The 15,388-nt window shown below is 30.5% G+C and overlaps 2 protein-coding genes across 2 annotated transcripts; one reads left to right on the top strand and one right to left on the bottom strand.

Annotated features, from left to right (window-relative positions):
* Nucleotides 1–5,118: 5,118 nt before the first annotated feature.
* HELRODRAFT_79419 (hypothetical protein) lies at nucleotides 5,119–5,402 on the bottom strand (the record flags this gene model as incomplete). The annotated part of the gene is made up of 2 exons (XM_009019287.1): nucleotides 5,119–5,232; nucleotides 5,340–5,402. Coding segments are annotated over 2 exons (177 nt in total), but the record flags the coding sequence as incomplete, so codon positions are not given.
* A 6,937-nt stretch (nucleotides 5,403–12,339) lies between these two features.
* HELRODRAFT_172623 (hypothetical protein) lies at nucleotides 12,340–15,066 on the top strand (the record flags this gene model as incomplete). Its single annotated transcript, XM_009019286.1, has 3 exons — nucleotides 12,340–12,504; nucleotides 12,595–12,669; nucleotides 14,908–15,066. The coding sequence occupies 3 exons, from the start codon at nucleotides 12,340–12,342 to the stop codon at nucleotides 15,064–15,066; spliced, it is 399 nt and encodes a 132-aa protein (XP_009017534.1).
* Nucleotides 15,067–15,388: the final 322 nt, after the last annotated feature.

Raw genomic sequence — 15,388 nt, 5'->3', positions numbered from 1 at the left:
CATACTAGCAATTGAAAACGATTTATCTGTTCCTTCATCGAAAGTCCGCTGTCCATCCATACATCGAAGTTTAAGGCCGCGGAACGAATTGGACCTCAACATCATCAAACCTGACCGAGTTTACCTCAAACTTTGATAACTGCTGCTATGTGCCAACAGGAAGCATCTGAGTTTTGTTTTGTTTCAATTTTAAGGTATTGCTTGACATCCAACATTCAATTTTGATAAAGCATTTAGCAACTTTATCGGTTTCAGGCTGAAATGACTCGACCAGCACAATTTACTGCATACCATCAGCGACGCATGACCAACTTGTCCATGTATGCATCTGTTGCCTATGTATGTATGTATGGTTACTCGTTTGTATACTTGTATACATGGTTGCAATAAAACTGTAACGTCAAAGATATTGAATATTAAGAAACAGCACTGCGATACAATACAAAATAGCTATTTTATAATAATGAAAAATAGTAATAATGAAATTAAAGATAAAAATAAAATAACAGCTGCATGATGGATGACATGTTTTTTTGTCTAATATGAATAGTTCATTTGACCAGGAAGATATGACGCAATGATGACGTCATAAAAATTCAACGTAGGACGTGGAACATCTTCCCTCCTCTTGCGTGTTCGTAGAATGAGAGGAACATCGTTTGTCGCAAAAAATTGTTTACAAGTTCAACTCGTTAATTAAAAAAGTTGTGTGGTTTTTTTTCATAAACATAAATGACACATTTTTTTTTTTAAATTTCAAAATTCTTTTTTTTAGTAACTTGTTTTTCTCAACATTTTAAAAATAAACTTTAAAAAAAAGTTCAGTTAAATATTTACGCCTAAATTTTGAATTCATATTCTTTCCTTCAAAAACTTCAAAATGACTTTACACAAAGTTCTGCAGAGGGGAATTTTTTTTTAATTATTCCTCTTTGAATTTTTCTTACTACTGTTATTTAAAAAAATTATTTTGAAATAATTTTCTTGGATTCCTTTTTTTCTTCAAAAAATAATTATTTACAAAACTACTGCAACAATTAAGAATCATCTGAGAAAAAATTGAAAAGCCACTGTTTATAAACTCATCATTCCTTTTACAGAAATTATCATTGAACGTCTGATTTCGTTTTTGAAGCAAAATATTTTACTATCACATGATAAGTATCATTTGAGAAGATTTTACTGTATTTGGCAGCTGGACCCAAAACGTATTTGGTCTGTGAGAAAAAGCCCCCTGGGCAGTCAAAATGTAAAGTTGTGGGCAGTAATAAAACAAAAAATGTAGCCAATAATTCGTACTTACAGTTACCTACACTCAAGCACTCACTGCGACCACAAACGAGTTATTTTAGCTTGAAGCAACAAAAAATATTATATGCTGCACATATGCATATGGTTTTCATAGAATCACTGAAGCTTTATAGACAGTTAAAAAGTAATTAAATTTTATTATTTTTCTTCAATAAAAACATTTTTTGAATCTTAAATTTATCTGCGTATTAAAATGATAGTGTAATTATGTAATAAAATTATTTAAAATGAATAGAAAGTAGAAAGTGTCACATTTTCCTCTTCTGGTTTGGCTTCTATCTTCATCCAATATTTCATCGCCTGTCTCGTACTGTTCTGTCGATTGAGAAAATATTCCGTGGAACCAAAACCTGCTCCTTTGCTTTTGGTGTACTTTATACTTTGTGTACGGTCCGATTCAACCACAGCAGAATAGAAGGTCGAGGGTCCCAATCGCCTAAAGGCGGCATGTTATGGTAAACATACAAGTACTCGTTCTCAGTGGTGACTGATGAACTGGATTTTTTTATTGACTTCAAATTCTCTGAGTGTCAAAGCCGCCAGGGCTTCAAATAGTTCAGCACTGCGCAATGTTTCTTCATCTAGCTCAATGCACGGCATTCAACATGTTAAAATTGAACTGCGTTCAGCGAACGTCAAAGAGTTTTAGCAGTGACATTAGGCAAAAGTTGTAATTTAATTTATGAAATGTTTGTTCGACTTCACTAACGCTGCTACATGTAGAGTTTCATACTAGATTTGATCTATGGACGCCGCACAACACTTTAAGCTGTCATCAACAGATTCTACATTTTCCTCAAACAATTTTCAAAAACCAATTTTATCGTCTGTGTTTACCGCTGCACCATCAGTAACTACAGATGAAGCGTGTTTGAAAACACGTTTCACTGCTGCATCCCTAATTTTCTGCTGCATGGCTGCTAAAACTTAAGTACGAAGAAAGGAAAACACGAATTTAGATACGAACTGTATGAAGAACTTACGAGTAAAACACTACGGCTGAACGTTAATAATAGTTAATACAATGATTGATCAATTTGATACAGTGTATGTCAAACGTCTGATGTCTTGTAGGAATACTCACTCCGGTCTGGCAATCCGTATCAAACTTTTATTCTGTCACTTATTATTGATAACGATTTATTTAATGATTTTAGAAATTTCAACGTTTTTAGTGAGTGTTTTAATTTTTTCTGAAAGGAGCTTTTGAATTTTTTTTAAATTATTGCTTGAGTTCAGTTGAATCCATTTTTGTTGAATTATCTTTTTATTTTTTGAAACTTTACGTCGTAAAGTTCCTTTTGTGTTGGCTCACAATAGAATTTAAATTTTTCTAAATAAGATAACCATGTTTCCCTGTCCTCCCGCAAATCATTATCCCGCAATCCTTCCTGACTCTATACTCTATCCTTTAAGTAAAGCTTTTAACTCTGCTGCTCGTCTTGTTGCTCGTGCCCCTTTCTTTTCTCATATATCTCCATAATTTGTTCTCTTGCAATGGCTACCTATAAAATAATAAAATAATTTTTAAAATTTGCACGTTCATGTATAAGTCTCAATCTAAATTATTTCCTAAGTATTATGTCTCATCTGCACTGAATATATTTTCAGGTAAGAATCCAGATGTAATCTTATGAATTCCAATCATCCATTATTACACAACAGTTTATCAACACGACCGCGATAAAAAATCAAAGAGCGAAAATAATTTTTTTTAAATAACCAAAGATTATCAAAGTTTCTTTAGCACATTCCATAGAATAGAATAAATACAGATATTCAAATTAGATGGCGCATTTTATCAAATATTCCATGTGTTTTTGTTATAAATTGTCCGCTCTTTAAGACATAAAAGTCAATTTGTACTTAAAACCCTGTCCGTAGTTCGTTCCTTTGAAATGTCCGTTCTTTAGGGTCTATTTAACATGCAAAACGGTTCCGTGCCAAGCAATACTGTCCGTTACTCTTATCTGTCCGTTCTTTAGGGTCCGGCTCTAGAGGACTTTTACTGTATTACAGAAATATTTCTATAAAATGTTATGCAATATCAACTGGACATTGTAGCTCTGAGCTGGCAAACCGTCAAATTGGAAGAATAAGTACTCTTAATCGATCAGAAAACTTGTAATTGCTTTTCAATCAGGTCGCTAAAATTTACGTTCTAATGTCGTTTTCAATTAAAAAAATTTTTTTAAGGATGGAATTTGATATACTCCAGTTTTTACCAAACAATTTGAAGTCTATTGTAAATATGGTTATAAAAGAAATGTTTGTCATGTTGTTTGATGATGGAGAGCATATTTGAAAATTGGCTTTTTGAAGAGCAGATCAAAGAGGCATTGAACAAAGGATAGAAAAACTTCCAAACCCAACTTTTCTGCTGAAGATTACACAAAAGTTATTGTGCGGCACGAGTGTCGGGTTTCAATACCGCCTGTTCTTCAAGATATTTCGAACAAGGACCATGAAGCCAGGATTGAACATTAAAAGTTTGGATGAAGGATAGAACATTTAAAGTCATGATGAAATATAGAACATTACAAGATGACAACTTTCTCTGCCGCACACAATCTCTAGAAAGATGTAATAAACTAGTAACGGAAATTTTGTAGGATGTGAGGTGATTGATGCTAGTTCAAGAGACGGTTTAATTATAAATAAAATAAAATGTGGAGAACAACAACATTTTGGAAATAAATTTTAATTTTGAGTGTTTTCAATTGATATTGATTTTATTTCATTTAATGTGTTTTATAATATTAATTTTTATAATAAAATTTATTTCAAGTATGATTATTGCATTTTTTTAATTTTTGTTTGAAGTCGCAAACACCAAATTTCCCAAAATTCAAAGAAGGGTAGAGCCCTCAGAACAACATCCAATCTTAACACGTTTATATATTTTTTTGACCTGCATACAATTTCACAAATTCTGAGACATCTTGCGGTAAGATATCTAACAAAAAAAATTACTTCAAACACCGACGGGACCCCCATATTATACATGAATTACCATGACATAAATTACTGAAGGTTATTCATCTTTTTTTATTCTTCATTTATTTCATTTTCTTTTGTGAATAAATATTTATAATGTAAAAAATCATAATACAAAATGCCCAATTTAACCATTATAGGAACATATTTGATGTGAATGGCTTGCTACAATATGAAGTTATTGTCACAAAATATCAGCTAGTGCCCGTACATGAAGTTTCTCGAAAGATCGACATATCAATCTTCACTTATTTCAGTTAATTTTATAAATTTAAAAACTTGAAAGCAAAAAATCAACACACGAGGCACAAATTTCAACTTGCAAAAAGTATAGTTGATATAAAAATTATGAAAAGTTTATTAACTATTAGATTGCACCAAACAATTGAATTAAATTGAATCATCTTGGAAAATTGAATATTTGATACGACTAATGAATATATAATATGAATAATGAATACATGATATGAAATAAGCAATATATGCTTCTTACTTGTGAGACTTCATCATCAACCTACTGTAGGTGGGGCGAGAAAGTGTGTAATTAAAAAAAATTGTGCCATACACGCTATTCAAGTTTGATAGTTGCAGCTCTTGAACCAATTTTTCGCTGAATGTTGCGATGCACAATTAATTGTAGCTTGCTTATCGTTATCTTGATCGGGAGTTGAAAATTTTATCCCACTGCAGACAGTAAGGGATGATGGAGAGTTTAAAATATCCGCCTTGTCTTCACAGACCCTAAATTTATCTGTAGTATTTTTAATATCTGCAAACCATAAAATGATCATATCTTAAACTTTAAAATAATCAAACGCCTTTGATAAGCACTTCAAACCTCAATCTGTAATCAGCCGATGTCGTTGATTGGTGTGTTTTCTCTAAGCCCAACCAGAAGTTTTTGTCGTAAGTTCCAAATCCTGACTGAAAATGTACGTGATATTTGAACAACTATTTATCTATTAATCATCTGAATCGTGCAAATAAACTTTGTAACGTGCAATTTAAAAAATCATTTCCCAATTATATACCTTGTAAACGTTCCAATTTTGATTGAAGTTCTGCGATCCATCAATCCTCTGCTGAATGACAATCTAACAGGAGTTGAGTTAGCAAACGTTGTAAAATTCAACGTAACTGTTTCGTTGACGGCAATTGGCATGTCTCATTTTAAATTTTGCGAACGAAGACCTGAGTTATTGATATGATTTCAGGGGAGCAAAAAGCCCAATTATAGACAATAATCAACGATAACAAGTTCCACAGACTCACACTCCTGTGTCGCATCCATCCAGGGCCACCTCTATTCGCCGTTTCCTTTTATCAGCTAGAGCTGCGATTTGTGCCTGTTCCAAAACGGAAAGCGCCGCCTGAGATTTTTGATCTCCATTCCGTACGCTGCTGAACTTTATAGCAAAATATTTTAGGATCCAGTTCACACTTTTTTAAGTTTTCTTTAAGACTGTCCTTAAACCTACGAACCGAACTACTTGCAAGAGGAGGCCAGCTGTCCAAAAAAACCTGTTTTTAAATTTCTGAATCTAGTATGCGGACGACGTGCCTTGACTAACTAAACTGGACCTGGAACAGCAGTGCCTCAATGTACATAGTACTACAACTCTTCAATACCATGACATCTGACACTCTTTTTATCCATTTGATGTGAGCAAAAGCTCGAAGACATTTCTTGTCGAATTGATCGAACTTTCGTATGTCGCGTCGGTTCCGTCCATATTTCACAATCTTATAGCAAAGTAGTCAGTACAACGGTTTTCGGACTGCCAGAGATACCCCATACTTTTTTCAGAAAAGTCTAACCAGTTCCCCAAATTCGGCGCCAGTCATTGCAAGCCTGGCTGTGATATCACTGTCTATGGCAGTGGTATTTAAGATGTAACTGCCACGATAACAAAATCTATTGACATCATTCAACTGCAAACCACCTGCTGATACTGTAGCCGTTGAGTCAGATAAGATTAGGTAGTTTTGATGTAAAGCCACTGTTTTTTTTAAACTTAATGTAGGTTCAAATTTTTTCGCTGCTGCATAACAACGATTAAAAAAAAGTTGAACTTTACTTTGTGAATGTGCAACCAAAGCACAATAGCCATTATACATCTCTGATTTTGCTTGTAGTCGTCTGACGTTGATCTGACCACATTTAATTTCACAAAATGCTTTGGTTAAACAAGCAAGACAAAAGTCTTGTCATTTTGTTATGGTTGCAGTTGCTAAAATGCCAGTGGAATGAAAATGGATGTTTCCACCTGGTGTTCTTTTTGTTGAACGTTTTTCACCTACAAATCATGCTCCGTACAGAACTCGAGCAGCATATTTCCGTTTGAATTTTCTTTTTCAACTCCATAGCGTGTGGTCAGTGCCAAATCGGACATTGAAATCACCAAAAATGAGCAGTTGATTTTTATATCATGTCGAGCCAATAACTTTTATTTAAACTATATACCAGCAACCGGTTGACATTCGATGAAAATTTTGTTTAAAAATTTTGTAGAATGAGTTTGTAACGAAGCTTGAGGATCAACACAGATGGACAACTGCCTGTTACTAGTGAGACACATGTAGAGAGTACAAGGATTGTTGATACCAGGAAGTAAATTGCAGGATTTACTCGGGGTCAGGAAGGTGATATTCGCTTAAAGAATTTTTTTTATTTTCAAAAAAATTTTAATTTTTTAGTTTTTTTACACTGGTTTGTTGTTAATTTGTAATTGTTAACTACTATTATTAAAAGAACGTTACGAATTATTTTTTAGAAATTGTCTCAATTTTTAAATTCTCATCTAACTAGCATATTGCATTTTCTGAATTATGAAGATTTTGCTCACACAACACACACACACTGTGTCGGATCTATACAAGTTTGACGAGGTTAGCAAAAATTTTTAAATTGTTTAAATTTTGACGGCGACCTTTTTATTTTTTTTTTCAGCTATCACGTCATTTTTTGGATCGATGGTTTTTTACAGTTTTTCAGTTAAAACAATCACATTTACAAACTTATAATAAAAAATACTGCTCACAACGAGGTGCCTCCTTTTAACCTTTAAATCTAACACTTCACACCACACAACACACACACGCACACACTGACAGTCCATGTTGAAAACTGAAAAATTTAGATTGTAATGGTTATAACATTCAAAATTAGATAAATTTAAAAAGAACATTATCGTTCATTTTGAATCTTTAAAACCATTTAAAGTTTCAAAAAAATATTTAACACGTTTCAAAATTTCATACAATCAAGAAAATGAATTGCTTTATTAAAGTGATAAATGCATGGCAATTTTGATAATTTCGGCTGCAAAAACTCACAACAACCAAATTTTTTTTTTATTTTTATGTTTATCGATGGAGGATTTTAAAAGTAACCCATTAAGATATTAAAAAACTAGCAAAAGAATTGAAAGAGTCATTAAAATGATTAATATAATTAATATATAATAGATGATGACAACATTGCAATCGATACCCTTCTATACACCTTTATCAATTCTTTGGAAAAATGTATGCTACACACACCTGAAAAAAACAAAAAAACTAAGTAATTCAATTTCATATAGAAACATTAGAATTCTAAATTTCAGTTGTAGAAGCAAAATTAATATACTAGATAATATTTTAATTTTGATAGATAAAATTAAAATTAATTTTGACGTAATTTCTTTCACCGAAACTTGGCTTAAACCTGAAAATGCAACATTTGCTTCAATCCCAGAATATAACATGCTAGATGTAAATAAAACATCTAGTATAGGAGGATGGATTGTCTTCTATATAAAAAATAGTATAAAATTTATCCACAGAAAATTTAATGATATTGAAACATTAGATTTTGAAATGGATATGATTGAAATTTTAAATAAGCAAAAGATACTTGTGAGATCTTTGTTGCATTTTTAACGTGAGTGATTAATATTGACTTTGTGATTGGACAAATTTAAAATATTCAAAGTAACGTGATAGTATTTTGAATAATTGTGATAAAAATGTTTCATTGAATGAATGTTATTTTAAATTCGGGGTATGGTTATTTATTTACAGGCGCCGTTAAAAAATATGTACAAAAGTACAATATGATTTTTAGTTCTATAAAGCTGTTACCACTACAACTACCTCTACTACATCTGCGGTTGCTTCTGCTACTACAGCTGCTGTAAACTTAAATTAAATTCACATGATTGGTAAGAACCCTTTGTTAAAAGCTAAACTACGAATGCCTGAAATGCGTTGTTCCTTGAGCTGAGAATGTCTTTTCAAAACGAACTGAAGACTCGTCATTTATAGCACATGCTCCGGGCACTATTCAAACAAACGTCATTGATACAGAACACTTCAAGTTCAATCAATCAAGTAGAAAGGGACCGTATCGCCATTTGCTTAAATATAAAGCCTGCGCGGTTGACAACTGTTTGTATTTGGTCGGTGGACAATCGATTGAGACTATGTTCACTTGTAAAGTTTCCGTATACAATCCGGTTACTGCAGTCTGGTCTAAGGTTTATAATTTTTAAATTAAATTTTTATGAAAGCAATTTTGCTAATTATAGCTGTCAGTTTATTGTAGCCTTATTTGAATGGAATTATTCATTCTTATCAATAGCTGCAGTAGTGAGAGACTTCAAATCTGTGCTCCGTAAAACAATCATTAACTTTTTAGTTATTTATCTATTAAAAAATTTGATGTAATGTTTTTAAAGCCCATGTTTTTAATGTTTTTACATCAGTGTCCACTGTCCATTGCTCAAATTATTGCTCAAAGAATGACATAGCACCCCTTCATTGTCAATATGTCGGTATCATGTCGGACGTTTGAAGGAGGTCACAATCAGATCAATCTGGCTCTTTTGCCAATTTTTGTAGCATGATATTTTAACTTTCATCTATTTTTTAATCTTACGCCATTTAATGTATAAAATTTCACAATTCTCACATTAGTTCGAGATGCTTGTCATTTACTTGAGAGAAAGAATATTTACTTATAAAATAATGTTTGTTTTCTATTCTATCACTGAATAAGTTTTAATTATTTTTTTATTTAGCAATTTAAATCAGTTTAATTTTCTAAAATTTATTTTTATCTGCTGAAATGAAAATATAGAAATTTTAGAAATTTATTAAGAAAAGAAATTTAGCTAAACAGTAGAAACCCAGTTTCTTTTAAATTTTTCCGTTATAAATCATATTTGTTCTTATTAAAACATAATTTTAAATATTATCTGCTATGTTTTATTTTAAAATCATAAATTTTATTTCTTGTTCCTGTCGCTTCAGTGTTTCTGACGAGCAGAACCAGGCCGATGTTAGCACAATTTGATGATACATAAAGAGCTGCAGTCCATATTCGGATTAGAGCGTATTTACCAATAAGACCGCAAATTTTGATGTTAAAAATATAAATAGCAAATTAATTATCTTGAATTAAATCACATTATGCAAGGGGGCGAAAAATTATCTTGAATTAACTCACGCCAATGCAATAAGCCAAAAATTAATATAAGACCATTTCGAATACTTTATTATTCATATGTGTTCTGCATGCATGGTTAAGATGATGGCTGTGATTGCGTACTTTTGTTATAGATGTCTGTAATTAATCGTTTGGTTGAATTATTTTTAACAAAAGTTTGAGGTTATACGGTGCAATTTAAATTTATATCTTTATTTATTATTAACTACAATATTATCAAGCATCACTCAATAATAATGTAAAACAATTTTAGATTCTTAAGAAAAAGTTTACCGATTGGCACGCTGTTTTGAGTGGTCTGACATACGAACGAATAGTTCATAATTTTAAATTGAAAGTTTACGATTGCGTAAAAATAAAAGTTATTTGAGGGAAACTTTTATGTGGTTATCAATTTAAAAAAATTCCCAAGGACAAACCCAAGATTTATTAATTATTTGAGATCAAATATGTCTGACAAGAGACTGAATAATTTAAAAAGGATTTACCTTGAAGTGAAATAAGTTAGGAAAAGTTCTGAAAAAAAAATCAATAAAACAACTACATCAATTATTAAGGGAATCCCTGATCTATGAAACTTGGCATTCGGTTAAAAGTGAGAACAACATAGAAATAACTTGTATGAATTTTTATAAAACACTAAACTCAATTCTAGAAAAATATGCACCATTACAACCGCAAAATCAGAAAATAAAACAAGCCTGGGTAAATAATGAAACACTAAAATTATCTTACAAACAAAATCAACTATACAAAAATGCAATTTTTTCACCTAGTTTCTCAAATGTTAAAAAATATAAAGAATTCAGAAATCAGTTCACATCAATTAAACGAAAAGTGGAAAAAATTACTTCCAGCAAAAAATTTGAAGATGCAGAGTTGTTCAAAGAAAAAATGGGAAATAATGAATAAGATAATGATTAAAAATTTAAATATCAGCGACATTAGTAAAATAAAATTCAACGACAAAATAATTGAGAACACAGAAGAAATGTGTAATCTTTATAACAAATACTTCACTAATGTAACTGAAAAGCTGTTAGAAAACTAAATAAACAGAGGTAATAATATAAAAATAAACAATGTAATTTGTAAATCAGCTTACATGAACTCCACCGATGAAGATAAAGTAATATCCATCGTCAAAAATGTAAGTAACAAAAAAAGCACTTCTGATGACACATTAAGTAATTATCTACTTAAACAAATAATCATAAAAGTCTTATTACACACATTTATAATCTGTCCATCAACCAAGGAATATTTCCAAAAAGTTTCAAAACTCCAAAATTCCAATTTATAAAAAAGCAGCCGGCTAGAGATGATGAACAATCGATCATTATCTCTTCTGTCGCCACCCTCCAAAGTACTGGAAAAAATTATTTTTGTTTGAATAACATCATTCTTGACTGTCAATAAATTATTAAACAACAATCAATATGGATACAGGGCACATCACCCATCTGAACTGGCTGAATTGCAGCTTACACAAAATATAGTTACTTTAACTGTAAATTAGTAGTTTTGAAATCTTTGTGAAGAAACTTTATTAGGGTGCCGAGAAACCTGTGAATTATGTCAACAACAAGAGTTGTAAACTCTACAACAACGCAATTGAACATTGTGATACATAGTTACAAGTACATGGGGTAAACATAGATAAATAAATGTAGTTAAATAAAGTGTAGTATAATAAATATAACTATGGAGTTTGTAGAAAGTATACATATTTATATATATATATATATATATATATATAAGAAATTGCTTAAAAGATATCCAAGTGCCTATTAATAATAATCTCAATGTGTGTAGAGCTTCTGTGAATTGAAGCATATATTGTAGCATATACTCTGTTGCATTTGGAAACGTATATCCTGAATTCATATTTATTGCCAAGCTATGATAGAATTGACAATGAAGGAAAACGCAAACAACGTAGTAAGCAATAAAAGTTTAACCAGCGAGCAAATTGTATTAGTATCAAAATCAGAAAGTCGTCATAAAATTGACACAAACATGCTTCTTCGGACCAGTGATTATTTCTAAGCTTTGATGAATAGTGGTATGAGAGATTCTAATTTTAAAGAAGTTAAGTTAGTATTTTTAACAAATGATTCCTTGAGAGAAGTAACGGATTACTTATTCAAGTGGTCAATCAACGTAATTGAAAGAGGTCCTCATCTGAAGTCGTTGAATGAAGTAGAAGCAGGGTTGGATGGCTTCTATTTACAAATCAAAACAATGATTGATAGCTACACTAAATTATTGTTAAAACATTTGAACATGTCTACATGTATTCCAATTTTGGACATTGCAAACAAATACCTTTTAACTAACCAGGTGGTCGACAAAGTTATTGAATACATGTTGAAGAATTTAAAGAAATAAAAGAAAACGCCATGATATTATTATCACCAAACAAAATGTTTCGCTTGATTGCATCAGGGGAAATAAATGCTGAAAACGAAATGCACATTTTCAATTTGATTTTAAGGTTGATTTCGGAGGATCCGTCAAGGAAATGTTTTGCAAAAAAAATGTTGACCGAAGTGGGGTACAGTCTGGTGTCAAACATTGAGATACAGAAATGTACCGCCACACTTCACGATATGAATTTAAATATCAGCTATAATAAAAATAAAGGTTCCAATATTTCTCGTACCGTTGGTATGCTCTTAGCTGTAGGACCAACTGAAAGCAAGGTGTGAAATCCATTTAAATTTTTATAAAACAATTCCTAATTTTATTAACGTGTTTCTGTAAGATTCTAATTTATATTATTTTTATTCCAGAACCAGGATGGGAAATTTTTTAATACAGTGCAAGTTTATGATTTTGTTAAAGATTGCAAGATCAGTGCACTTCAAGTTCAATCAATCAAGTAGAAAGGGACCGCCACTTAATTTGCTTGAATATAAACTTTTGTTGTTGACAACTGTTTGTATTTGATTGAGTTCACCTGTTAAGTTCACCTGTTAAGTTTCCGTGTACACAATCCGGTCTAAGATTTACAATTTTAAATTTATATCAAATAATACCAGCATACTATAGTTAACATCGCAACATAACTTTGTTTCTTGAAAAGTTGGTATCCGTTATTATCTTAGTATTTTAAAAAATATTCATTTTTGAATCTCATTTGTGAAACTAATTTCAGCTATTTGAGTGTTTCTAGAAGTTGCAAAATTCTAAAATTGTATTTCTAACTGAAATTTGTTAAAATTATATGTAACCCTGACAAAAATATGCAAGGCTGGGTGGGCTGTAGTCCAAAAGCCGCCTCGACCTCTCCATGGCTTTCCCTCTATTCAAATCCTTCAAATAGTCCTACACGCCCCGAGCACAAAAAACTGCACTAAACTCGACATCATCATAGCAAAAATCAGAAAACAATTCTTTGTTTTTTGAACGATTAACAGCAACAAAAAAATTCCACGATTTTGCGTTTTTTTCTATATTTTTACTACTTAAAACTTTTCTTCCACAGAATCAAAGTTTCTTATTACATTATCATAACAATCCTAACTTAAACAGAGTACATTAAGATTAAGTTTATATTCTGAAGAACTATATGGGATGTTTTTAAACAATTTAATTTTCAAAAAAATTTTATAAAATACTTAAATAATTAATTAATCAATTTCATAAAAATTTAATTTAATAAAAAAAATAGAAAACTTTATAGAAAAAGGGTAATTGTTTCTGCAAAATAAAACCTGGCGACTAAATAATAAACTATTTGATTATATTTGACCTGGCGAAACGAATTGAAAGTAGATTCGATTTCTTTCAACATTAATATTTAATATATTTTGATGCAAACGCAAAAATTTAAATACATTAACAAATAAATAATCATAATGATTTTTTTTATTTAAAAAAAATAAAAGTTTATTTATTGAAATAGGGTCGAATAAATAATAAACCATTTGATTATATTTAAGTTGAACAAGGCATGGATATTTGTTTAATTTTGATTATTCAATTGCCGGGTCAACAATTAAAATTAAAAAAAAGGAACTTTCTAATCATCAGAGCCAGATTAAGCCTTCTGCCCTAGACAAAATACTGATTCATAAAATAAATACAACTGAAATGAAATATTTATATTAAAATTAAATTTCAACTATAATTTTTTTAATTTATTATTCAATATATACACATGGAAAATATTCTTTTATTTGTATTTTTCTAAACTTTTTTAGAACTAGAAAATATTAATAAAAAATTAACTTGTGGTGAAGTAGATTTAAATATGGTTTATTTATTAGAAAATAGTACTACATTAGAGATGCAATTTAATAATGTTTCATTATATTTGGCATATTCAATAAGCCATATTGAATTTTTGAAATAAAGTTTTTTATAATTCGTCAGAAAATTTTTCAAAAACAGCTACAGACATAAGAATTTACTTACTGAAGAAGAAATATGAAATTTCGTTTAATGAATGTGAAAAAGCTTGAAACAATGTAGAATTTCTTTTACGATCAACAGAGCGCTTTGCGGCGAGACCTATTTTAATCATCATTATTTCCTCTTATAATCAACTCAGTTATTGTTATTAAAAACAAATACTATTACATTAAATTTATAAATGTGATCGAAAAATGATTTTCGTTCATAGGAGCTTATAACATTTTCAAATAGAAGCACATGTTTCACCACGGTTTATTGAGAAAAATTTCTAAAAAGCTTGTCATGTTTCGACGTTTCGACGTTGTAAAGTTGTTGTAGTTTATTAGCTATGAAACAAAAATTATTTAGGCATCATCAGCCGTTTAAATAACACGAAAAAAATTGATTTCGAATAAATTTGATATCTTTTAAGTGGAAATAATTTTTTTTTGAAGTCCCGTTTTATGATAAACAACTTAGCTAAACATCGTTTGACGTAAAAATTTAATAACAACGTGCTCACCAGTGTTAATATAATTCAACAATTGTATATACAGCAAACTAGCTTCATTTAAAAATAACAATTGCACAATATCATCGCCTCGCACAAACTTGAAAGGTTTAATAAAAAGTTTTATAATTCTTGATTTCTGTGATTTGATTTGACAATTTAAGTTCAATACAATTTTTGATTATTAATACTCAAGGCAATCGATTTGTTCATGTCCGCTTTTTCGCATCCGGATGAAAATAGATGTTTAAACGAAGGCTCAATTAAAAGTAGAGCAGGCATTCCATCATCGCAAGGGATCCAAAATGAAAAAAAATGTACGACAGCCAATAATAAAATAATGGAAAACAATTAAAATCAACATACAGAAATAAATCATTTCGCAGTACGTACTGAAACAATTTTAAAGGTTACAGATGTTTGCATTTGGTTGTTGTCAACAGAGGACTTTGTAGATTCGTGCACAATGATATTTTATTAATTTGTTACATTAAATCAGCGTCCCGAAAATTTTTTTGACTTTTTTGTTTTGATTATCACCAAGTTTTGAAGTAGTTTCCTGTTCAGAGCAGTGATTTTGTATAAATTGTAACTTAAGTTTTTACAAAGTTTTGTTCAATTCAGTTTTAAGCCTACCAAAACTTACTATCCCAAAGCCAACTTTTATCTCTGCTTTC

The sequence above is a fragment of the Helobdella robusta genome, assembly GCF_000326865.2.
Source record: "Helobdella robusta unplaced genomic scaffold HELROscaffold_24, whole genome shotgun sequence".
NCBI lineage: Eukaryota > Metazoa > Annelida > Clitellata > Rhynchobdellida > Glossiphoniidae > Helobdella > Helobdella robusta.
The sequence above is the reverse complement of the archived record's forward strand: the minus strand, read 5'-3'. Positions and strand labels throughout refer to the sequence as shown.